Raw genomic sequence first — 26,644 nt, forward strand, 5'->3', positions numbered from 1 at the left:
ATGGCAGCCTGCTCCAGTATTTTTGCCAAGAATCAAGGACAGAGGAGCCTGTCAGGCTATAGTCCATGGGATCACAAGGAGTCAGACACGACTGAGCACAAGCACACAAGCAGTGGTATCACATCTACCATCAGAGATTTCCCACCTCCTTGGTACCCCAGGTCCAGATCAATGTTAAGAGGACTCAGGTGACCTTGGACTAGAACGTATTACTATGGCTCACACCTCAGAAAATCTTTACTTTCTACAGATGAAGCCCATTAAAATATTTCTACCTTATAAGTACTCAAAAGCAATATTTCACCTCTACTATTTTCCCCCTTTAAACTAGGTCATAATAGACTTTCCCTAGACACTTTTATTTGCATATTTTACTGTGTGTGTGTATATATATATATATACACACAATATTGGAGAAGGCAATGACACCCCACTCCAGTACTCTTGCCTGGAAAATCCCATGGACGGAGGAGCCTGGTAGGCTGCAGTCCATGGGGTCACTAAGAGTCGGACATGACTGAGCGACTTCACTTTGACTTTTCACTTTCCTGCATTGAAGAAGGAAATGGCAACCCACTCCAGTATTCTTGCCTAGAGAATCCCAGGGATGGGGGAGCCTGGTGGGCTGCAGTCTTTGGGGTCACACAGAGTCGGACAAGACTGAAGCGACTTAGCAGTAGCGGTAGCAGCATATATATATATATATATTTTTTGTACTATGTATATTTTATTTGTATCATATATCTTTTATTGTATATATATTTCCATTTTTAATTGACATATAGTTCATTTGCAGTGTTTCACATGTACAGCAAAGTGACTCAGTTGTACATACATACATATATATTTATTTTTTCTTCAAATTCTTTTCCATTATAGATTATAAGATATTGAATATAGTTCCCTGTGCTATACAATTAAAAAAAAAAGTGGTCTCAAGTGGAATGGAATACTTAGCTTTGTGGAGAGTGCAGTGTTCATGGTGGGAGTCGTTACCCACCTTACATCTCTCTAAGTAATGACTAGAAAAGTGTATGAAAACTGCAACATGAGAAAATTATGGTCTCCTTCAGCTGAGTATTCATTGAGCTGAAGAACTCCTTCACAGATCTGTGTAGCTTTTGGGGAGAACCAGAAGAACACCCTAGGTGTTTCTTTGGCTTTCCATGTCAAAGGAAGGCAATTGGGGGAGAGACAGGAGCCACAAATTACCCATACACAGGAAATCAATGAATGATTGTAAATGGGTTTTTTTTCTTTAATGTGTGTTTTTAATTGAAATAGTCATGTGGAAGAGTTGTCCATTATTCAAAGTTGAAAGGCTAATTTACCATGTTTTATCTACCAACTGGTTGCTGTTGACTCTGAAGTTCATGATTCCAGTTCTCCTCTCTCCTCTGAGCTCCAGATCTATTTTTTTCAACTAGTCATTTCCCCAAAATATCCAGTACAATTAAATGTACTCAGCTGGAGTAAATGCCATCTATTTAGCCAGGAGCACTCCTAGACCCAGTGACCCAGTACTGAACCTAGATGACCCAGTACTGAATACTGGATGACCACTTATTAGCTGTTTGATCTTAGGCAAAATGTGAAGCCTCATTTTCTTTCATCTGTACATGAGGAAAAACTGGTACTCATCTCACAGTAGTAATGTGACAACTTGTTATCTGATTCAGTGGCTGCTGATTCTTTGCAAACCCATGGACTGTAGCACGCCAGACTCTTCTGCCCATGGGATTTCCCAGGCAAGATTATTGGAGCAGGTTGTCATTTCCTTCTCTAGGGGATCTTCTGAAACAAGGGACTGAATCTCCGTTTCCCATGTCTCCTGCATTACAGACAGATTATTTGCCTTTGAGGCACCAGGAATGTTTTGCCATATGGAAAATGATTAATAATTTTTAGCGCCTAATGCTAACCTCTCTCCTTTCATCCACAAATCCTGTTGAATCTCCTACATTTTAAGCATTCTGTCTTTTCCTTTTCCCTTGCTACATCTTCATGATGTGGACCTTTATATGTGCTCAGTGCCAAAGAATCCACCTGCCAATGCAGGAGACACAGTAGGTGCAGGTTCAATCCCTGGGTCAGGAAGATCCCCCAAGGAGGAAATAGCAACCCACTCCAGTATTCTTGCCAGGATAAACCCATGGAGACAGAGGAGCCTGAAGGGATACAGTCCATGGGGTTCCAAAGAGTCAAATAGGACTGAGCGACTGAGTACACATGTGTGCAGGCCTGCATCCCTTAAATCCAGAGGTCATCTGGATCAAGTGATAATGGCTGAACCATGACCTTCTCTGGAATGAAGAGTGCTCCAGTTCAATTAGTCAGTTCAGTCACTCAGTCATGTCTGACTCTTTGCGACCCCATGGACTGCAGCACGCCAGGCTTCCCTGTCCATCACCAATTCCCGGAGCTTACTCAAACTCATGTCCATTGAGTTGGTGATGCCATCCAACTATCTCATCCTCTGTCGTCCCCTTCTCCTCCTGCCTTCAAACTTTCCCAGCATCAGGGTCTTTTCCAGTGAGTCAGTTCTTCACATCAGGTGGCCACAGTATTGGAGTTTCAGCTTCAGCATCAGTCCTTCCATTGAATATTCAAGACTGATTTCCTTTAGGACGGACTGGTTGGATCTCCTTGCAGTCCAAGGGACTCTCAAGAGTTTTCTCCAACACCATAGTTCAAAAGCATCAATTCTTTGGCACTCAGCTTTCTTTATGAAGAGTGCTTCATCAAGTAGTCAACATCTTCCATTTGATGGAGGTTTTAGTTCTGCAGAAGAGCTCAAAGATATTGTTCTGTGTATCTGGACTGAAGAATTCCGTGGACTGTATAGCCCATGGGGTCGCAAACAATTGGACATGACTGAGCGACTTTCACTTCACTTTGAGAATTCAGGGAAGGGAATACAGAAAGGCTTTTGTGCCAGGAACCCCACCTGGTCCTGCTTGGTTTCAATTCCTCACTCTCTGTCTTATCACCCTTACCCACATCCATTCTCCACAGAATACCAGAGGGAATGGATGAAATGAATCTTGGTCTACTCAAAAAAAATTGGAGTAGTTCATCACCTAGAATTTAAAACAAAACATTCTATCCAGTTTGTAGCCCTGCCTTGAACCAGTTTACCAGCTTCATCTTTTGACCCTTCCTCCCTAAATCTTGAATACTTCAATAGCCAACCATTTCAGCATCATGCATTGATGTAGATATCCTTACTTTGCATGTATAAGAGAAGCCAAAATATTTGTTATTGGCAAAAACTCATATAATTATCACTAGTCCCTCTGGAAATGAATGCCAAGTCTTTATCGACTTTATTAGCAGAAAATAAGCTTAAGCATATCAGGCAGATAATGCTGATAATAACATTTATTCATAATTATAAGCAGCTAAAGGTAACAGTAAACTGTCATTACATTATGAACCTTTTTTTTTTTTTAATCCTAAAATAGCCAGCAACTTGGTAGCAGCCAAAAGAACTTGAGTTATTTATTCACTGTTATCAGTGGTGGAAGACTATGCAAACTAACCAAATTTCATTCATTTTAGGCAGCACATTTTACCACATTAACATCACTGAAATCTGGGTGAATTTGACTATTTCTGGTAGCCAGGTCACATGTGGTTTAGAAGAAAGTCCAAGGAATAGTAGTAGAGCCCTGTTAAGAAGTGCTATACTGCTGAGACTCCTGATGTCACAAAAAATGACACAGTATGGAAAAAGACATCAGTTAGGAGATCTGACTATAAAGAAAGGTGAGCACCGAAGAATTGATGCTTTTGAACTGTGGTGTTGGAGAAGACTCTTGAGAGTCCCTTGGACAGCAAGGAGATCCAACCAGTCCATCCTAAAGGAGATCAGTCTTGAATATTCAATGGAAGAACTGATGCTGAAGCTGAAACTACAATACTTTGGCTTCCTGATGCGAAGAACTGACTCACTTGAAAAGACTCTGATGCTGGGAAAGATTGAAGGCAGGAGGAGAAGGGGATGACAGAGGATGAGATGGTTGGATGGCATCACCAACTCAATGGACATGAGTCTGAGTAAACTCTGGGAGTTGGTGATGGACAGGGAAGCCTGGCATGCTGAAGACCATGGGGTCGCAAAGAGTCACACACGACTGAGCAACTGAACTGAACTCAACTGAGGGGATCTGATGCCTGGTGATCTGATGAGGAGCAGATGTAATAATAATAAAAGTAAAGTACACAAGAAATGTAATGCAATTGAGTCATCCACATAAAAAAATTATCTTCCATGAAACTGGTCTCTGGTGCCAAAAAGGCTGAGAACCACTGCTCTAAAAAGAAAAGTGGTATAGGAGGCTCAGACTCTAAATATGAGGAAATTTGAAGAACACTGCACCAATTTTTTCACTTATACTTTTTAATGCATATTCAAAGGGAGCATAAGAGAAAAATATATATATAAACCTAAAGAAAATTTTCTTAATAAAACCTCTACGTGATAAATGTCATCATTTAATCAGCAGCATTCCTCACTCTAACCCACATCCTGGGAGTATACACAGTGGTGTTATATGACCTGCAAGTGAAGGTCTGTTTCACTTGGTGAAATACTGTAGTGCACATCAGTGAGTAAATTAGATTATGTTTTACCATCAGTATTGCAAAAAATGGGAACAATTCTTTTGAAACAGAAAAGTGCATAACATTGAAAAGAATGATGGCCAAATTCATTCATTCACACAACAGTTATTTATTTAGCATCTTTTCTGTGCCAGGCATAATTTCAGGAACAAGGGTAACAGTAGTAAATAAAACAGGCAAAATCTTTGCCCTCAGAAAGTTTGATTTCCTGTGTAAGATAGACAATATACAAAACAACCAAATTATGGTGCTTTTCTGTTTGGGGCATGCTCAGTCACTCAGTTATGTCTAACTCTTTGCAACCCCATGGACTGTAGCCTGCCAGGCTCCTCTGTCCATGGGATTTCCCAGGCAAGAATACTGAAGTTGTCATTTCCTCCTCCAGGGGCCAACCCAGGTATCAAACCAGGGTCTCTTGTAGCTCCTGTATTGCAGGTGGATTCTTTACAACTGAGCCACCAAGAATATTTTAAGTACTAAAGAGAAAGATTGACTAGGGAGAAAGAACAAAAATTGGAGAGAGAAGAGGTGTGATTGTAGGTAGAATCATCAGGAAAGAGCTGCAGGAGCTGAGGAAACCAGCCATGCTTGATTTGTGAGGGAAGGTCATTCTAGGCAGGAAAAAACAGCAAGTACAAAAGCTGAGGTCTCCAGAAGGATAAGAGAAAGGGAGAGTAGAAGGAAATGAGGTCAGACAAGTAAGGAGAAAGAGGATCAGCAGATTTTATAGATCAGTGCTTTTCCATACAAAAGTAGTGAGCCTCATATGTAATTTTAAATTTTCTAATGTCATATGTAAAAAAGAGTAAGAACAGGTGAAATTAACCTATTTTATTTAACACAATATATTAAAAATATTATCATGTTGACTTGTACATATTTAAAGGACTAATGAGATATTTCATATTCTTTTTTAATACTTTAGAAATAGTTTTATTTTTATTAGTTTTATCTTTTTATTTTTTACAATAGATCTTTGTTATTTGTCTATTTTAAATATAGCAGTCCATACATGTCAATCTTAAACTCCCCATCTACTCCTCCCCTCCACCTTTCCCCCATAAAAATAGTTGTATTTTTATAGCAGTTTTAGGTTCACAGCAAAATTGAGTAGAAGGTACAGAGATGATTTTTTTTTTGTACTAAGTCTTTGAAATCCAGTATGCAATTTTTTACACTTACAGCACATCTCAGTTTCCCTCACATCATTTCAAGTGCTCAGTAGCCACATATGAAGGTGTCTAGTATATTGAACAGCACAGATCTAGACCCTAATAGAGCACTGTAATGACTTTGCTTTGATTTGAATGAACTGGGAAGCAATAGAAGAGTTTAAGTGCAATGATGACATAATATGATTTGAGTTTTCAATGGAGCCCAAAATAGGACTTGGGTTTTTATAGAATCTGCTGTTTGGAGAATAGAAAAAGAAGACAGTGTCTTCTTATGTGCCTCGGATAGACTTTGGACCAGCTCACATCAAAGAACAAAATTAAGTATGAAAGTCAAAGTGAAGTCGCTCAGTTGTGTCCAACTCTTTGCAACTCCATGGACTATAGCCTACCAGGCTCCTCCATCCATGGGATTTTCCAGGCAAGAGTACTGGAGTGGGTTGCCATTTCCTTCTCCAGGGAAAACTGAGTATAGAAGAACATATATCCAATAACCAGATCCGGTTTGAGGAATTAGTGTAACTATAGTTCTCTCAATGTCCTGTCTGCACAGGCTGTGAATCAAATCCCTTTTCATGTTTCAAGACCCAGGTAGACCATTATCTTCTCTGACATATCTTCTATACCTTTCTATACCCAGAAACTTGTCCTCCACAATATTCTATCATAGTCCTAGATTTACGTGCTTCTTCCCTCTCATGGACTATGAGATCCTCAAGGCAAGGTACATAACTCATTTCTCTTTGATTCGAATACCTGCTTGAGTTCCTGGAAGTTAGTAAGCCCTCCATAAATATTTGTCAACTTGAAGCAAAAACAAACAAAAAATTATCTGAACAGTCCCCAAATGGAAGCAACTCAAGTGTCCACCAACATAGATATATTTTATACAGTTTCGTTCTATGTAGTGAAGAAGATAATCTACACAGAACATGGATGATGATTGTAAATGTTACACTGAGAAAAAGGCAGTGTGTTTAGTCACTAAGTCATGCCCGACTCTTTTGGGACTGCATGGAGTGTAGTCCGCCAGGCTCCTCTGTCCACAGGATTTCCCAGGCAAGAATACTGGAGTGGGTTGCCCCATATACATAATGCTCAATACAGGCAAAATAATAAAAGTTGGCAGGATACTGATTACACTTGGAGGTAGTGACTGCAAGGGTTTTGAGGGAACTTCTAATAACATTCTATTCCTTTGATGTATCCAAGGGTTGGTGTATCTATTTTTTAAAACTATATTGATCTCTATAGTTGTATGAACACTTTGCTATATGTAAATTATACTTCAGTTCAAAAGCTTACATACCACAGATACATAGTTCCCAAAACACAATAAAACAAAAAAAAATGTAAATTGTTTTAAGTGCAGCTTATTTTGCTCAGCTGCTTTCTGATTCAATATGTAAGAATAAGTTTATGGCTAATTGAGTAACATACAGTATATGTGTTTTTATAATTAACAACATCCACTAGTACAACATATGTTAAGTATTTTAAATCAATTCCCTCTTTCCTCCAAGAGGATTTTGTGTTGTAATTTGGAAAACATTTGAACATGTAATAATTTAGTGTTTTCATTTAATTCCCTTGTTTTTGCTTTACAATTTTCCATAAAGATGTATTTCATTTAAGCATCTTAAAACATGTAATTTCACTTTATATACTTACTCTAGTGAAGTTGTTCTCAACCGGAGACAGTTTTGCCCCAATGGTGATATTTGACTAGGCCTTTAAAATATTACATCCTTAAAAATATTATATCGTTAACATCTTTGAAATGGCTTATTTTTAAAAAGTGTGTGCAGCTTTTTTGAGTTTTCTTAAATAAAGAAAGAAAACTTGAGAAATATGTTCTTTAAAACAACTTTATTTTTCTCCAGGTTAGAAGAACAAAAGAATATCCTGTCAGAATTTCAAAGAGATTTGAATGAATTTGTTTTATGGTTGGAAGAAGCAGATAACATTTCTAGTATTCCGCTTGAACTTGGAAATGAGCAGCAACTAAAAGAAAAGCTTGAGGAAGTCAAGGTAATTTTATTTTCTAAAATCTCCCAGGGCCTACTTGTATATGAACCTAGAGGGAATTCCCTGGTGGTCCGGTGGTTAGGACTTGGCCATTCACTGCCGTGGCCTGAGTTTAATCCCTAGCCAGGGAACTAAGATCCCACAAGCTACATGGTATAGCCAAAAAAGAAAAAAAAGGTATAAGAATATATTTTTAAAATGTATTCAGTCATTGATTTCCTGCCCATTGGGATACTGATAGTTCTTCAGTAATTTTTCTCACAACTTGATTTTGTCTTAGCCCAGTGAGTATGTATATATTTTTTAAAGTATGTATGGGATATATAAGTATGTTTCTGTTTGTGTATGTGTGTGTATAAAATGCATAGTGATACTTTTTAAACAGATTTGAAATTAATTTTAGACTTAATGCAGAATTGCACAGCTCCAAATTATTTTAAAAACTGGGGAGAATCTCATTTAGAAATGATCTCATTTCTTATGGAAGATCTTAATTGCCAAATCAATCTCCCTACTTCAGCCTCTAATTAAAGGCATTCTATTTGCCTGAAGCAATGGTTTGGTTTGGTTTGGTTTGGTTTGGTTTGTTTGCAGGGTAAGGGGAGGTGATGTTGGTTCACTTTCGATACTGGTTGAATAAAACTTCTGGTGTGTTCAAGTGGTTTTTTATGCCCACTTAACATGATGGAGAAGAGAATGGCAACCCACTCCAGTACTCTTCCCTGGAGAATCCCCTGGACAGGGGAGTCTAGCCGGCTACAGTCCATGGGGTCTCAAAGAGTCAGACACAACTGAGCAACTAACACACGTGATGTCTGCTGCTTTCTGATTAGCTCTCCTGGCTGACCGAGATGCTTTGATTGTGCTGTTGGATTAACTTTCATGGCTTAAGTTTTAGGAAAGAAACTCCTTTGGATCTGTTTTACTTTAATTCTTGAAGGGAAAGGGAAATTAACATTCAATCATCCCCTGTTACATACTAAGTATTAGATGTATTTACATCTGCTATTTTATTTAATCTTATCAAACTCCCAAAATGGTTACTATCCTCGTTTTACAAGGTCACAGAATCAAAGAGAAATGGAACTGCTTCTTTATCAATGATTCAGTTGATTTGCACATCCAGATTGGACTCCATGTCAGCTACTTATTTCTGTGAAATAAGAAATGTGTACCTGACAGAGGATAAAGTATAAGAAGTAAAATATTGCTTAATTCAGTAAACAAATATTAAGCACCTAGTATATGTCAGATAATGTATTAGGTATTTGAGAGTCAAAAAATAAAAAGCTTTTGATCCATAGTTTGAGGATGTTATGCCATGGAAAAATAAACTCAGTCTGTTCTTAAAAATTCATCTTTCCTAAATATATTGAGTGTTATATATGTATACATAGGAAAGTAATTGATAACTCATTTAAGAGACATGTTTGGTGGTGTTCCCTTATTAATAAATATGCATTGATTTCCTTTTTTTTCCCTTAGTCTAGATCAACACCATCCTATAGCACCATCCAATATCATTTAACAACATGATAAATGTGTTGAATATTAACAATTTTAGTAGCCACTAGCTGCACTTGCCTTTTGAGTACTTGAAAGGTAGCTGATGTGACTGAAGAATTAAGTCTTTAATTTTATTGACAGTTAATTTAAATTTAAATAGCCTCATGTGGCTAATAGAAGATACAAATAAATAAAAGACAGTTATAAAACTATGATAGCTTTGTAGATCATTAAAAAGGGCACTTTCAATGTGATGTTAAATGAATAAGAAAAATTCAGGAATGTGCAGGTATCAAAATTAAGTGTTCTTGAAAGAAAACACCCAAGTTTGGATCACCAGTCTTGTGCTTGCTACTTCTGTGTCCTTGGATCTGATATTTAACCACTCTGTCTCAGTTTCCTTCTATGTAAGATGAAGATAGTAAGATCTACCTCATGACATTATTATATAAAGTTAACATTTTTATATAAAGCATCATATAAAGATAATATATGTGAAGAGGTTAGTTAGCACAATGCCTGGTAGCAGGTATGTTCTTAGTTATCTTTTAATATGATAATGCAATTTCTTACTATGCTAAGTTATAGTATAGAGACCTAATACCTGAGAGGATGCTTAAATTTGCCCAGATTATTCTGAGAGGTGTGTTTTTAGAGTTTTAACACTGTTTAAGGTATTGTTTTAGAGCTTATCATACTACTTAACATTCTTCTCTTGAGGAAAAAAAAATCTCTGAGGGATACAAGATATTCTGATCCTTTGTAGGATGGGCTGATTTACTTAGGCGTAGGTGTCTTAGTGCACCAGCTCTGTGCTCTGTAGAAAATTTGGTATTTAAGGAACTGGTGGGACTCCGATCTTTCTTTATTTTGATAGATTAATCAATAGAGGCAAAGACAAGGTAGTTGGCATTGTGCTGTAATTCATTTTAAATGTTGTTGCATTTGTCTGTTTCAGTTACTGGCTGAAGAGTTGCCCCTGCGTCAGGGAATTCTAAAACAATTAAATGAAACAGGAGGAACAGTGCTTGTAAGTGCTCCCATAAGCCCAGAAGAGCAAGATAAACTTGAAAATAAGCTCAAGCAGACAAATCTTCAGTGGATAAAGGTTAGACATTAACCATCTGTCCTGTCACATGTGTTAAATGCTGCAAGCATTTCTTTTGTTTCATGGTGCTTAATTGGTAAGGCTGGGGGAGAGGGCTGGTTTTATGGATTGTTATTTTGTTTTAACTGACCATTTGATTTGGGTGTATGTATGATTTGTTGTGAATGGAAGGAATGTTGATGGTGAATGATGGTACAGTAATGACCAAATGCCAAGTTATATACCACTATTACTTTACAGAATTATTCTAAAGGAATAGACTGGAAAAAAGATGAAGTGATTCATTCAGTGTTCAGGTGTAGGTTGACAATATTTAAGCAAGATGGAGGTTGTCCAGCTCAATGAGTATCATAAATCAAAATTACTTATCCTTACCAATAAGGTCGCCTGCAATGCAGGAGACCGAGGTTCGATTCCTGGATCCAGAAGGTCCTCTGGAGAAGGAAATGGCAACCCACTACAGTATTCTTGCCTGAAGAATCCCAAAGAGAGCAGCCTAGCAGGCTACAGTCCATGGGGTTGCAAGAGTCGGACACGACTTAGCAACTGAACCACCTCCACCACCACCACCACCACCACCACCACCAATAGTATAGACTTAATCAAGGATCAATGCATGCTAAATTTCTCTAAAAGATGTTTTATTTATTTACTGTTTATTTGTTTACTTAGTTACTTGTGAGTTTTCATCTTTCTTGGATACTTATTAAATCTAATATTTTATTTTTTAAATACAATATTTTAATTTGTTTATCAAATTAATGCATATTTACTCTTTAAAACCAAGTGGTGCATATGAATTTTTAAAAAAGCAACATCAACTGGTCCATCAAAAGGCTATTTATCAGTATTACTGTACTCTTATGACAACCTTGTCATAAATCAAGTGAACATATACATATATGAATCTGTTCTGGATTCTCTTGATTATCAATGTCCTTCCACTAGTACTGCAGTGGCTTTGTAACAGTCATCTTTCTTTTTTTTCAGTTCGGTAGTTTAATTTTTTAATGAAGATTTTGTGTTTTTAGAGCACTTTTAGGTTCACAGCAAAACTAAGAGGAAGTTACAGTGATTCCCCAAAGACTCCTCCCCCCAAATTCACACTTTCCCTTGTTATCATCATCTCCCACCAGAGGGGTTCAGTTCAGTTCAGTTCATTTCAGTCGCTCAGTTGTGTCTGACTCTTTGTGAGCGCATGGACTGCAGCACGCCAGGCTTCCCTGTCCATCACCAACTCCCAGAGCTTGCTCAAACTCATGTCCATTGAGTCGATGATGCCATCCAGCCATCTCATCCTCTGTCATCCCCTTCTCCTCTTGCCTTCAATCTTTCTCAGCATCAGGGTCTTTTCCAATGAGTCAGTTCTTCGCATCAGGTGGCCAAAGTATTGGAGTTTCAGCTTCAGCATCAGTCCTTCCATTGAACATTCAGGACTGATCTCCTTTAGGATGGACTGGTTTGATCTTGCTGTCCAAGGGACTCTCAAGAGTTTTCTCCAACACCACAGTTCTAAAGCGTCAATTCAAAGTACCAGAGGGGTACATTTAACAATCATCTTTCAACAGCTTGAGATACAATTTATATACCATGTAATTCACCCATTTTTAAATGTACAGTTCAATGGTTTTGGTATATTTACTTTTTAAATTGTACATATATATAGCATAAGATTTTTCATTTTAACAATTTAAAGTATACAATTTATGGTCATTTATTATATCCACAATGTGAAACCATTACCACTATCTGTTTCTAAAACATGAAAGAGAAATTTGGTAACCATTAAGCAATAACTCCCCATCACCCTACCCCTGAACCCATCTCCCTAAAAGTAACCTCTAATCTACTTTCTGTCTGTATGTTTTTGCCTGTTCTAGAGATTTCATATAAGTGGACTCACAACGTATCTGTCCCTTTGTGTTGAGATTATTTTACCTGGCATAAGATGTTAAAGTTTCACCCAGGTTGTAGCAGGTATCATTGAACAATATTTTATTGTGTATGTGTGTATGTGTATATACACACACAATGTATATATGTGAATATACACATTTGTTGTTGTTTAGTCATAAGTTGTGTCTGACTCTTTTGCAACCCCTGTAGACCCTGTGGACTGTAGCCTACCAGGCTTCTCTATCCATGAGATTTTCCAGGCAGGAATACTGGAGTGGGTTGTCTGCGTTCTCCAGGGGATCTTCCTGACCCAGAGATTGAACTCACGTCTCTTGCATTGGCAGAGGGATTCTTTACTGCTGTTATATCTGAAAAGTCCCTCCATTCTGAAAGAATAGTCTGAGAAGGCAACAACAACATATATTTGTGTGTATATATATATATGTATGTGTGTGTACATACACATACATATGTGTATATATGTGTGCATGTATACATACAATGTATATACATGCATGTATACGTGTGTGTGTGTATACACACATGTATATAACACACACACAAACCCACATACTTGTTTTACAAAAAAAATTAGGATCTGGTAGTATAAAAATTCAAACCTTATTCTTCTTAGTCCAGATTGTTTTTTTGCTATTTTTGGTTCACCAAATAAATTTTAGAACCAACTTGCCAATTTTTACTAAAGCCTTCCAGAATATCGATTTGAATTGTGTTGAACTTATAGATCAGTTAACATTTTTACACTATTGAGTCATCTAATCTGTGAAAATGTTATATCCCTTCATTTATTGAGGACTCCTTTAATGCATTTTTAGAAATACTTTGTAGTTTTCAATCCAGAGGACCTATACGTTTTATTAGATTTAATCCCAGATATTTGATGTTTTAGTCCTTTTATAAATGGGATTCATTTCAAGTTTTATTTTCTTTTTGTTGCTGATATATAAAAATAGATTTTTTCTATGTTAAACACACATCCAGTGTCCTTACCAGATTCACATACTAATATCAATGTTTTGTAAAACATTTTGGATTTTTTTAATGTGCACAGTCATGTCATCAAATAAAGGTAGTTTCTCTTTTCAGTCCTTAGGATTTTAATTGTTTTTGCATAAACTTGGGCCTCTAAAACAATGTTTAAGAGAAGGGGTGATAATGGGAGGCCTTGAGTCATTTCCTGTTTCAGGTGGTCTGCTTTCAGTAATTAATCATTAAATATTATGTTCCTTATAGGACTTTTTATAGATCCTCTGAATCAAGTTAAATAACTTTTTCCTTATTCTTTTTTCTCAGGTTTTTATTATGAATAGGTAACCTATTCATAACTTTCTCTGCATTTATTAAAAAGATCCTATGTTTTTTTCCCTCTAAATGTGACAAACGACAGTCATTGTTTTTGGAATGTGAAACTACTCTAGGATTCCAGAAATAAATCCTATTGGCCATGATGTCTTCTACTTTTTTATAGATTGCTGGATTCAGTTTTCTAATATGCTGTTTATGATTTTTATATCTTTGTTCATGGCAGGAAATGTTCTGTAATTTATTTTTTAATCCTTCTCGAGTGTTGATAGCAATGTTAGACTAGTCTTAATAATCAAGTTCAGAGGTTCTCTCTTTCTTTGTTCTGGAATGATACGAAGACTGGTGAAAATTGGTGAATATTGGTATCATTTCTTCCTGAGATATTTGGAAGAATTCAGTTGTAAAGCCATCAGTGCATGGGGTGTTATGTTTTGTTTTGTTGTTATTATTGAGGTTTTTTGGTGAGAAAATTTTTGATAATGGATCCATTTTTTTAAATAGATACAGGAATGGTTAGATTTTTATTTCTTGGTGTGTCAGCTTTTATAAGTTGTGTCTTTCAAGGAATTTGTCCATTCCCATGCTATTTTCCCTTTTGAGGTTGTAAACTTTTTAAAATACTGCTAGGGATCCTGTGTATATTTATATTTACAAAGGAGAAAATAGACTACAAACTCTAAGTACCTGAATGGGTCTTAACTGGGATATTTTACTCTATGTGCTAAGGTAGAAAGCTGAGTCTCTTGTTGAAAGAGACCTTCAAAGTGTATAATACAGTGGGCTTTATTCTGAGCTATTCATACCAATGCTAAAATTCTTTCCAGACATGAAGTTCAATTTCTTTAGGTACGAACCACACTCACTGTTTTGATTTATTTTTGCCTATAGGTCAGTGTTAAAAGAAGGCCACTTATTATGCAGTAGTTTTGATATTGACACAAATTTTCATCTACAAGCTTTCATATATGCTCTTATTCTCAGACATCATGACATCTTTAATCCAAACACTATCCAGGTTTTGCCAAGTTCAGATCCCCTGTACCGAAGGCTTCTTCTCCCTTACATTTTGTATCCCCGTGTACTTTCTCCATATATGCTTTTGACCTTCCAAGTATGTTTTGAAACCTCTCATCCACTTTTGACCACATCTCTACTACCTTATTGAGCACATTTAATACCTGTTAACTTTGTTCTATTCAAAATATAAAGCAAACTGTAATCCTTCAAACCAAGAGCAAATCCATACCAAGAAAATACCACAGAAGTATAATTTTCATGTAAAATGAAATTGATTCCTTCAAAAATGGCATAATTGCCTGTAAAGAATTGCTTGTCATTCATCAATACTGGACCAAATTGAGAGCCATGAAAAAGTTACACTGAGAAACATTATTTACATAGATGATTTGAAAAGAAAAAAAATAGAGACTAAGTTTTTAATTGTCAGAATATTCATTATGTTTTTTAGTTGATGATGCTGAAGCAGATCATTTACATGGCTGAAAAAATATTTATGAACTGAAATGAGTACCAATTATATGACATTAAATTCAAAATGTGTGTTTGATCTCTATAATTCAAGCAATTAGATATTTGGGGGGGGATCTTTTATTTTTATATATCAATACTTTCAGTTGTGTAAATAATCATAATTTAAATTTTTTAAGTTAATTTTGTCCTACTGTAAAATGTAAAGTTTCTTCCTTTAATGATTTCAGAATAGCCGCATATACATATAGACACTTGCATGTTGAGGGAAAGTATTTTCCTAGTAATTAAATGTTGTAGACACATAACACTTTTACAAATAAAATCACTCCTCATAAGAAGAGAACAAGGAGGAAAGATGCCCCAAACATTCCTTGATATTACAAAAAGGAACACAAAAATTATAATTGTAGGAAATGTGAGAGAACTGTCAAAAATAGATAATAGTAGCTTTGTGAATAGTGATGCATAGGTCAAGATTTTATCTTTTCTGCAACAGAATAGAATGTCATTTTTTTGTGATAGAAAATTAAAACTAAGACTATGAACACCATCTTGTGTATAGATTTATATTTCTATATCATTCATAATATCTGTGTCTTTATCCCAATATTATAATTTTTATACTATGTCTTTGCCATTAAAGTTCACAGAATTTGGAATCATATTCACTAGTCATATTAAAAAGTATTTGTCTCTTCTCAATCCTAATGCCACCCTATCCCTGTTGAATTAATTTAAGAATGGAAAATGAATGATTAAAGCCAATTTATGTCATTACACAAGTCAACAGTTAAAAAAAATAAGGTGGTCAAGATGATCAAGAGATGGTCTTGATCATCATTAAACCTTAAATTCTCAGTCATTAGAAGAGAGAAGTAATAATGGCGACCCCCCCTGCCTGTATTCTCTAGCACACTCCTCCATTTAAAGGCTAGAGTGAGTGTTAGAATTGTACCAGTAGGCCGTGGTTGCTGGAACACAGACATGAAGTTCCTAAACATAGTATTTCTAAAAACATCCTGCTAATACAATACCTGATGTCAGGTGCATTTTTACACAGCTGACTCTATTACATTGTACCTTGTGTATTTAGCCAACTTACCAATTATTTTGGCGCTTTTATGTTTTATTACTGAATTCAGAAAACAGTGATGAGAGGTAATATAGCTGTTCCTTTAAGAGACTGGTGGACTCTCTAATGGGTTTGTTGCAAAACTGTGTTAACTTGCTGTGGCCGAGCCAGCACCTGTATATAACACAGGTGGAAATTGTTGCTTTGAGGTAAAATATATGTCTTGGTTTAAATTGTGGTTTCCTCCAGATAAGGACCATGAAGTGATAGCCTCATTTTTGTCTAATGTGTATTTTGAGTTTTACAATCTAACAATAATATCCATAAGATCTACAGGATGGCAACGTAATTAAAACTGACGTCTATGTTTTTCTTTCTTTCTTTCTCTGAGTGTCTCACTCTCTAATCTTCATACACATGTCTGATTCTGTGTTGCTTTCAGTATACTCATCATATTTCTTTGTATGTTCTCTGAACTTGTGTGTGTGTGTGTGTGTGTGTGTGTGTGTGTGTGTGTGTAGGTAGGTAGGGAGTGTTCCCTCCCTTCTAACCTCTCCCCACCACTATTACTCTCTTCTTTTTTTTCTCTGTAATGTATGTCTTTGCCTAGGTGGCTCCAGTGGTAAATATCCCACCTGCCAATGCAGGAGATAAAAGAGATATGGGTTCGATCCCTGCATCAGGAAGATCCCCTGGAGAAGGGAATGGCAACCCATTCCAATATTCTTCTCTGGAGAATCCCATAGACAAAGGAGTCTTGTGGGCTACAGTCCACAGGGTTGCAAAGAGTTGGACATGACTGCAGTAACTCATGTGAATTGATAACTATCTATGTCTACCATGAATCTACTTTTCTAAATGCATACATGTCAGGTTTTTTTTGTGCCTGGGTAGCATATGTGACACATTCTCTCCTACTCTCTTTTAATCCTTCTTTCATCTTTTCCTGCCCTTGACACTTTGTGTTCCCTTTTCTTCACTGCTCTTTTAGCAGTTACATGTAGGTATTTTTTCAACTACACATTTCAGTTCAGTTCAGTCGCTCAGTCGTGTCTGAGTCTTTGTGACCCCATGGACTGCAGCATCCTTGGCTTCCCTGTCCATCACCAACTCTCAGAGCTTGCTCAAACTCATGTCCATGGAGTAGTGGTACCATCCAACCATCTCATTCTCTGTCATCCCCTTCTCTTCCTGCCTTCAATCTTTCCCAGCATCATGGTCTTTTCCAGTGACTCATTTCTTCGCATCAGGTGGCCAAAGTATTGGAGCTTCAGCTTCAACATCAGTCCTTCCAATGAATATTCAGGACTGATTTCCTTTAGGATTGACTGGTTGGATCTCCTTGCAGTCCAAGGGACTCTCAAGAGTCTTCTCCAACACCACAGTTCAGAAGCATCAGTTCTTTGGCACTCAGCTTTCTTTATGGTCCAACTCTCACATCTATACATGACTACTGGAAAAACTGTAGCTTTGACTAGATGGACCTTTGTTGGCAAAGTAATGTCTCTCCTTTTCAACATGCTGTCGAGGTTGCTCATAGCTTTTCTTCCAAGTAGCAAGCGTCTTTTAATTTCATGGCTGCAGTCACCACCTGCAGTGAATTTGGAGCCCAAGAAAATAAAGTCTGTCACTGTTTTCATTGTTTCCCCATCTATTTGCTATGAAGTGATGGGACCGAATGCCATGATATTTGTTTCTTGAATGTTGAGTTTTAAGCCAGGTTTTTCACTCACCTCTTTCACTTTCATGAAGAGGTTCTTTAGTTTCTCTTTGCTTTCTGTCATTAGGGTGGTGTCATCTGCGTATCTGAGGTTATTGATATTTCTCCTGACAATCTTGATTCCAACTTGTGCTTCATCCAGCCCAGCATTTCATGTGATGTACTCTGCATTTAAGTTAAATAAACAGGGTAACAATATACAGCCTTGACACACTCCTTTCCCAATTTGGAACCAGTCTGTTGTTCCATGTCTGGTTCTCTTGCTTCTTGACCTGCATACAGACTACCCATTACTTAAAAGCAAAATATTTTTTATCAGTCTTAATTTTGAATCATCTTATAAGCTTCCTGTATTTGATTGAAAAAGTAGAAAGATGGAACATTTCTTTTGTAGACTCATAGCATTATTCAGATGGAAAGAGCTTAATGAAACCAAATTACTCTCACATCTTCTAGATTAGAACACTAAATCCTAGAAAGATTATATGACTTATTTGAGAACACATTATTTAAATTTAAAAATTATTGCAAAATATAGTTTTGATTCAGTGTTTTCCCATGTCATTCCATTGTTCATTTGAAGGAAAACTTGAGGTTTCTTTTCATTTAAAGAAATCATATGAATGATTTTGCTTTGCTTTTTGCCCTTTTTAGAAAACTGAATGCCATGTTTTCAACTTATATTCCAGAACTTTCTTTACTATGAACCACTTGTAATTATCTAATACAAGAAACCATGTTTATTTCAGAATTAGTTATATGTCTACTATTTTTGATGTTAAATAACTTTATAGATAGTATACATTATGCATTCCTATTAGTCATAATAAATTTCAGTTTATTGAATATATTTAAAATTTTGCCTCATAGTTTGCCATATATTTTTAAATGGTAAATTACTATTCTAGTTTGTTCATGCCTGGGAAATCCCATGGACAGAGGAGCCTGGCAGTCTACAGTTTATGGTGTCACAAAGAGTCAGACATGACTTAGTGGCAAAACAGCAATAATAAGAAATTTTACTGGAAAGTAAATTTCAGTTAAGTGCCTTTTAACAAAAAAACTATGACATTACTTTTAAAAACTAAGATTTAAAAATTAATTTATGTAGCAAAGCTTCTATATAGGAGTAAGCTTTGTAATATTGATAATAGTCAAGAATCATCTTCAAAATAAATCATAAAATAAATATTATGAAAGTAAAAATACATATGGTAAAATTCATAGGCCAGATGATCTGCATTGTACAAATAACTGTACCTAAATTTTCAGAAATCTGGTTCATTTTGTATTAATCCTTAATTATATTACTTCTTAATATCCATTCAAGTAGTAAACATTTTACATTTGTTCATTTGTGTCAGGTAAGAAAATATTTGGTCGTTTTCCAAATATGATTGCCATGCAATGCCAGTAGTTATTTGCCATTACAATAAATGTGAGTAAAAATGAGAAAATTAAATCAAGCTAAAGCTTGGCTTTTCCATTCTTTGCTCAAAAACAGACATTTGCTCTGATTGATTATTTTCCTAGCAAAGGCCATGATTAATAGATTGTTCTAGTAGTGAGCATTCAATCCTGCCCTTAATGTGAATTACTTTTTTTTAACGAAAGAAAAGAATCTTTAAAAGCAATTTTTAAAAAAAGTGTTGTTTGCCTATTTACTACTAACATATATAGCCTGATAATTCTTGGAAGTTCATCATCTTGAAAGTTTCTTTTATATAGTTAATAATTTCATGGTAACATTTATTCATTCATTTCAATAATTCATTCAACAGACATCTAATGAGTGACCACTATGTGCCACATGCTCTCCTAAGCATATCATAATCCATTCCCACTCTTGCATTATTTAAAAGATATTCAGAATTACATAGAGCTAGGCATTATAACTTTTCATATCTCTAATTTGTAGTTGATAAATAGTTTGAAGCTGAGAGTTGACTGGCAGAGTAGTAAAGTTTGTAACATAAGCATCCTTGACTTTGCTTCATATAATTTCACAGGAAGATAGGAGTCTTTATTTGGCTGTGTGTCATGATTCATGACTGTGCCTGTTATCCCATCATTATTTTCAATAGCTCCCTCTTTCACTCTCATGAGTAAGCTCCCACTTTGGAAGACTGAAAAAGATATAAGGTTACCCCAGAGGCCTACTTTTAAGAGCCTGGGAGTGGCATCAGGCTCTTAAAGGTAGGCCTGACCCAGTAGTCAATAAGTATTATTATTATCATCACCACTAATGTTTTCTTGACACCTCAATGAGTTGAGACGTTTGGCCTGTCCTAGAAACCTGACTGCCATTACTTTACCCACCAGGGTTCTTGGCCTCCTCATCAATAGAAATTGATCAGAGGCCAGACAAGAAATTCGGGGGGTCAAATACAAATAACAGGTTGCTTTTCTTGCTCACTCCCCAAGGGGGGGCAAGCTTGTTCCTTTCATGGGGTGAGGGTAGGGATATGTCCAGGAATCGGGTGAAAGAGGTGGCTTAGGTGGTTTGCCCACCCCTTTGTTGTGTTGTGTACAGGGGGACAGGCACAGTACCCTGCTTTTGCTTCAGGCTCTTCAGAAGTGGCAGTTGGGTCTTCTGATCTCTCTGTATCTCTTGTCCGGAATTTACCCTAACTGCACATGCATGCAGTTATTTTTATTCTCATATGTTTCTTTGTATTTTGTTGCTTGAGGAGAGATAGGCCCAGGTGCAAGCATTGCAGCCCTGCAGCAAAGGGTCCTAGTTTCCAGCCTGTCCCATTACTACTGAATTAATCAGAATTTAACAACAGTAAGTTTATAATAATGTGTGATTTTTAACTTTCCAAACGACTTCAGGCAGTGCCAAGAATATAGATCAGACATTTCACAAACAAAAAGTAAACTGGAGTTGTGAAAAGGCAGTTTATTGTGGTGGTTAATAGTGAGGTTTATGGATTATAGCTTTCACCCTTCAGTTATAATATCCGCAAAATTCAGGTAATCACATAACATACTTACCAGGTTTTGGTGAAAATTCAATGAGACATGGAAAATGCATAACACAGCATTGGGTGCATTGTAACTGGTCAAAAATGTTAACTTTGAACATTAGGTATAAAGTTAGAATAGAAAAACACAAAGACCAAGCACAAAATTCTGAGTCACCATATTTTTTTTAAGTGTGATAAGAGCAACTTAACAGGAGATCTACACTCTTAACACATTTTTAAGAGTACAATACAGTACTGTTAACTATAGGCACTATACTTTATAACATGTCTCCAGAAACTTTTCATCCATTGAACAATTTACGTTTCCCTTTCACCCTTGCCCCGTAACCATCACTCTATGTTTCTTTGTTTCTGTGAGTTTGGCTGTTTTAGATACCTCATTGAAACGGAACCATGCAGTATTTATCCTTCTGTGACTGTTTTGTTATTGTTGTTGTTTTGGCTAATCATAATATCCTCTAGGAAGATCCACATACTTACATTTGGTGGGGGACTGAATAATACCATCTTAAAAAAAAAAAAAAACAGCTATAAATACGGCCCTCAGGGAGAAAGCTGAAATAAACATGTGCCACCCATTTTATTTATTAAAATAAACAAAATCCACAAGCTGGACCAGAGGAGAGATAGAGGCTCTAAGACTAAGACGCCTAATGGAGAACACAGAGAATTTATATCCTGTATTCTCTATTTCCAGTGATCTCAGTATTCCCATTATCTAGGACTGACTAGCATTTCAGATAAAAAGTGCTGGAAAATGATTTGTTTTTCCTCCTCACATTGGCTGTGAAGTCAGTCTAAGTAGTCCAGCATGATTTTGAAACACCAACATTTTCATGCTGAAGTATAACCAGAACTGCAGATGAAATAACCCTAAGCACCTTTGCAATATGCTCAGCTGACTTGAACTTAGAAATCCAGACAGGGTGTGATTGAGCCTACACACTGCTTCCCTGCCCCCTCCCCTACCTCCATTCATCATGTTGGTTTCCTCTGTTTTGATGGAATGAGTGATGAGAAAGCATTCGTAGAAAGTTTCATTGGTGCTAGATTATATTCAGTCAGGAAACTTCAGCCTAATACTAGACAATTTATTCATTTCAGTGCTGTGCTCTTTTTAAAAATATGACAAGTGAAAGTGTTAGTCACTCAGTTGTGTCCATCTTTTTGTGACCCCGTGGACTGTAGCCCACCAGACTCCTCTGTCCATGGAATTCTCCAGGCAAGAATACTGGAGTGGATATTCCCTTCTCCAGGGGATCTTTCTGCCCCAGGGATCAAACTCTCTCCTGCATTGCAGCTGGATTCTTTACAGTCTGAGCCACCAAGGAAGCCCTTTTAACCATATGGACAAACAAAAATCCAACGCTTGTGCATCACGTCATTTCCATATTAAAATTTTACTTTTCCACTATATACATACTGAGAATGTGCACGGAGTATGTAAATTTGTCATTTAAATATGCTGTGGACCAGATTTTATTAAAGGTAAACTACTTTCAGATGAAAAACAGATGTGACTATTCTTGGCAAACTTTCTTCCCTGTTCACAATGAATTTAACACGAAGAGAAGTATAATGATGATTTTTTTTAAAAAAAAAGGAAAAAAAATTATAACTCTGACCTTCAGTATGACATTTTTTAAATAAGTCCTTTATTAACACAAAGATGTTTGCCCTATAGCAAAGAATATTAGAAAGGAAAAGAAATGATATGATAAAAAGAGATTTTGCTAATATAAAAAGTTGCTCCTCTTGTATCTACAATGCCTTTGCTTCGGAATGACTAGATTATATAGTGCCAACTCTGACACTAGAGGGATTGCCTTTCTTTCTAATAACTTAACGACCTTGAAATGGCATTAAGTGGAGGTTTTCATATACTAACTCCTTAAACTGATGTTGAATAACAAATGAAAATTAAAGATATATTGAAGAGCACAAGATTGTAAATTCTAACCCAGTTTCATTTATTGCATCATGTGCCAAAGCCAATAAATAATGCAAAAATAAAATCACAGGGCTATTTTATAAAAGGTCAGTAATAGCAGAAATGAACTGTTGTCACATCTCTATGCTTATACTGTAAGTTGTGTGAGTTTATTTATGTACCTAAAAGAATTTAATGCTAAATCCTAACTACTTTATACATCTCAGCTGACCCCTAGTACTTCAAGCCTTAGAAAAGAGACACTGTATGTTGGACTGGTTGATGTATCCCATTTTTGTTGGAGACCACCTGCCAAGGCTTATAACAGATCTGTAATGGGTTTCATACCTTTTATTGTGTAGAAAATGGATTGATAGATTAGGCCTGGAGCCAGTGAACCGTGGAACCCCAGGTTTGCAGGCAAGAGTTTATCACCCTTTGATGTTATTTCTGTCTCATGTCAGCTGAGAACGATGAGCTAGATTATCTGAGAGTAAACTGGATGCCAAAATCAGCCTTCCCCTCATTTATCCACCTTATCAGTCATGGCAAGGCCACTGTATTGGTTATGCAGGGACTGGTAAGGGCATGGTGGACATATTTTGTTCTGCTGCCTTTTAATTTATTTACTGATATGAGAATTAATTATAAGACATCAGAGGGACTATTTCATTGTTTGTGGCTAGAGAAAATCAATCTGTTTTGCCTTAGAGGTAAAAGTATTTGAACTGAATGGTGCAGTTCTAATTTGCAAACGTTTTCAGTTATCACTGGGAAAAGTATACACCATCTTTGGCACAGTTGGCCAAGAGTGGATGGAAAAAGATGGACCAGGAAATGGACCAGAAACCAAAGTCATTGCAAGGATACTTCAAGAAAATTCTGTTTGTCTTGATAGTTGCAATCTGTAGGCAATCTGTGACTGATAAGTATACCTTAAAGGCAGTCTAAAAATAAATTTCTTAGAAAGGTGAAACCTTCTGCCTGTTCTTGATATGAGTGAATCAACAGTTTTGAAGGGGGCAATAATACTTGGGCCCACTTAGACATTTATAAAAGAATGAAAATCTGTTTTTCAATCACAATCTCAATGATCATTGTGAATATTGCTTTTGTTGCTATTGCGATTGTTACAAATCCTAGACTAGTAGAGTTACATCCTTGAAGCTGCCTTATTGTTTTGTTTATATCAGCAATGTGCATCTTTCCACTAGAATCGCTGATGATGCTGGTGAAAGATGAGAGAAAAATTAGTGTTCAGATGCTACATAGGTACTCATTCATTGGTGACCAATACAGGATAGCCCAGGAAACAGGAACATTAATAGGAAAGATGCTCAGTGGTTAAGATTTTATAGGGCTTGAGAGTGGATGAAAACAATGTTTAAGCACTAAAATAATTAAGGAAGTGGTTGACATTAACCTCTTCAGTTTGTTTATCCTTAGACTGGAATGCAACATGGTTAAATACTCACTTCTACTTTGAATGAAGAATCAAATTTCTTAAGATACTGCTTTCCAATTTCTCACTTAGCTCTTACGTAGGTACTTCTGAATGTGACCTCACATGTTGTAATGGTTTATGTAATGACTGGTCCTGCCTCATCTTCCTACCCTCCTCCAACCTCAACTCACTATTGCAAAGATCACTAAACTTGGCGCTAATAGCTGAGTCCCAAAGAAGATTCATCACTCACTAACTCAGAAGTATAGGCTATTTACATAAAATTTTCACTTCCGTGTCCTCATGTTTACAAAGGCTTATTTGCTCATCAACAGTTCAGTGAGGAACTAAAGACACAATATGTATTTTAATACTCTTCTATATTTGAAATTATGGTTACTGTTACAAGATGGGTATTATAAAATTCTAAGGAAGAGAGAGTCTCTGTGTCATCACGCAGAGCAGCATTTTTCCATCATTAACACATACATGCACTACTTAGGGATTTTGTTAAAACAAGATTTCTGATTCAGTGAGTCTTGTGTAGGATCTGAGACATGACATTCCCATCAGGCTTCCAGGTAATGCCAATGCTCTAGACCTTGGTCTCCACTTTACACGGTAAGGATATGAAAGATAGCTGTCAGGAATCTGTGTGGGATTTGACTGTCAGTCCCATTCATTGGCAGATTCAGGCAGTGTAATCTCAGATAGTGGTGAGGCTTTTTCTAAAACTGTTTCTCTCTTGGTTTGTGTGAAGCACATCCATCCAACCCCAGAGGATAAACATTCAGCTTTGACAGAACCCATGAGCACTTGCAACCTGTTTATACTTTTGAGACATAAGCCTTTGTGGATTTATAACCCACATATGCCCACCTCATATACCTTGTGCTCTCAGATCCATTCCAGGTCCTCCTCCTCCTATGGTGTATATTGCAAGAAGTTGACCTTGGCCCACATTATCTCCCAGCTTATTCCTTGATCACCAGCTTCTGGGTAGATATAACCCACCGGAGGCTTTGGCAGCAGACTGGAAAGCGGAGGGAGGAAAAAAGTCAAAGTATTTTTTTCCCTCCTTCATTGCCTCAGGCAATGGCTGATAAGAGTATGTAGCTGCTATTAAATCTTCTAATAATGTTCTTAAAACCCTTCTCCACCGGTTACCTCCATTAGTTTGGTATGAATTTTTGTACAGGTGTCTTTGAAAAGCATTGAATCTGCCTTCAGTTACACTTTCAAATTTCCATTTCTTTTAAGATTTGGAACTCTGGTAATATTACTGAGGAACTCTTAACCAAGTTTCACTCCCATTTCAGGCCTTCCCTTAGAGGTCAGTTACCCAGTGCTACAAAAGTATTAGGTAACAAACCCTGTAAAATATTGGGTTGGCCAAAATTTTGTTTGTGTTTCTCTGTACAGGGTTATGGAAAAACCTGAAAGAACTTTTGACCAACCCAATAATTGACTTAAAAATGATAACCATTTTAAATGGCACTCAGTCTGTGGATCAGCTAGGCTGAAAAAGCAGAAGCTTGGATGATCTCAGAAGATCTCACTCGTGCTTTTTCAATCAGCTGATAGATTACTGAGAGCTGGCTCATCTAGGATTCACCACCACTCCATTTGGTCTCTCCTGTTCTACCTAGCTAGCCTGAACTGTTTCTCATGCAGAAAAAAGGATTCTAATAGAGAAAGCAGAAGTGTACACATTCTCTTGAGGCCCAGGCTCGGAACTGGCTTGCTGTCATTTCTAATACACTCTTAAACGAGATATAAAACCAGTCCAGATTCAAGAAAGGGGGAAAGGTGCACCTCTTGATGGTAAGAACTTTAAAAGTCATGTTGCAGAGATGTGCATATACAAAGGTCATCAATGCAATTAGTTGACCATTACCTCTAATCTGTCAGGTTTCTTACTCATAAGTAAGATATTCCATTAGGATACATTCCTATGTACTTAATCAACTGATGTGCTTAGTCGTTCAGTTATGTCTGACTCTTTGCGACCCCATGGACTGTAGCCCACCAGGCACCTCTGTCCATGGGGATTCTCCAGGCAAGAATGCTGGAGTGGGTTGCTATGCCCACCTCCAGGGGATCTTCCCAGCCACAGGGATTGAGCCCAGGTCTCTTGCATTGTGGGAAGATTCTTTACCATTTAAGCCACCAGGGAAGCCCTAATCAACCAATACTAACTCTCATATAATGTTAGCTCAGGATCAATAGTTTCAAAAGCTAGTAGTCTTGAGAGTCACAAAAATTTGCAAAGATACTTTAGTGAAATCCTAGGAGAGTAGCAGCATTTGTTTATTGGTATATTCAGTATTTATTG

At 36.8% G+C, this 26,644-nt stretch overlaps 1 protein-coding gene across 1 annotated transcript in view; it reads left to right on the forward strand.

The window, feature by feature from the left end:
• The window catches only part of DMD (dystrophin), a 1,795,368-nt gene that overhangs the window by 937,263 nt on the left and 831,461 nt on the right, over nt 1-26,644 (forward strand). The window contains exons 41-42 of the mRNA XM_068961890.1: nt 7,682-7,829; nt 10,291-10,440. Coding sequence (XP_068817991.1) covers nt 7,682-7,829; nt 10,291-10,440 — 298 coding nt within the window. The remainder of the gene's footprint in view (nt 1-7,681; nt 7,830-10,290; nt 10,441-26,644) is intronic.

Source organism: Capricornis sumatraensis, chromosome X (genome assembly GCF_032405125.1).
Source record: "Capricornis sumatraensis isolate serow.1 chromosome X, serow.2, whole genome shotgun sequence".
Taxonomy (NCBI): Eukaryota; Metazoa; Chordata; class Mammalia; order Artiodactyla; family Bovidae; genus Capricornis; species Capricornis sumatraensis.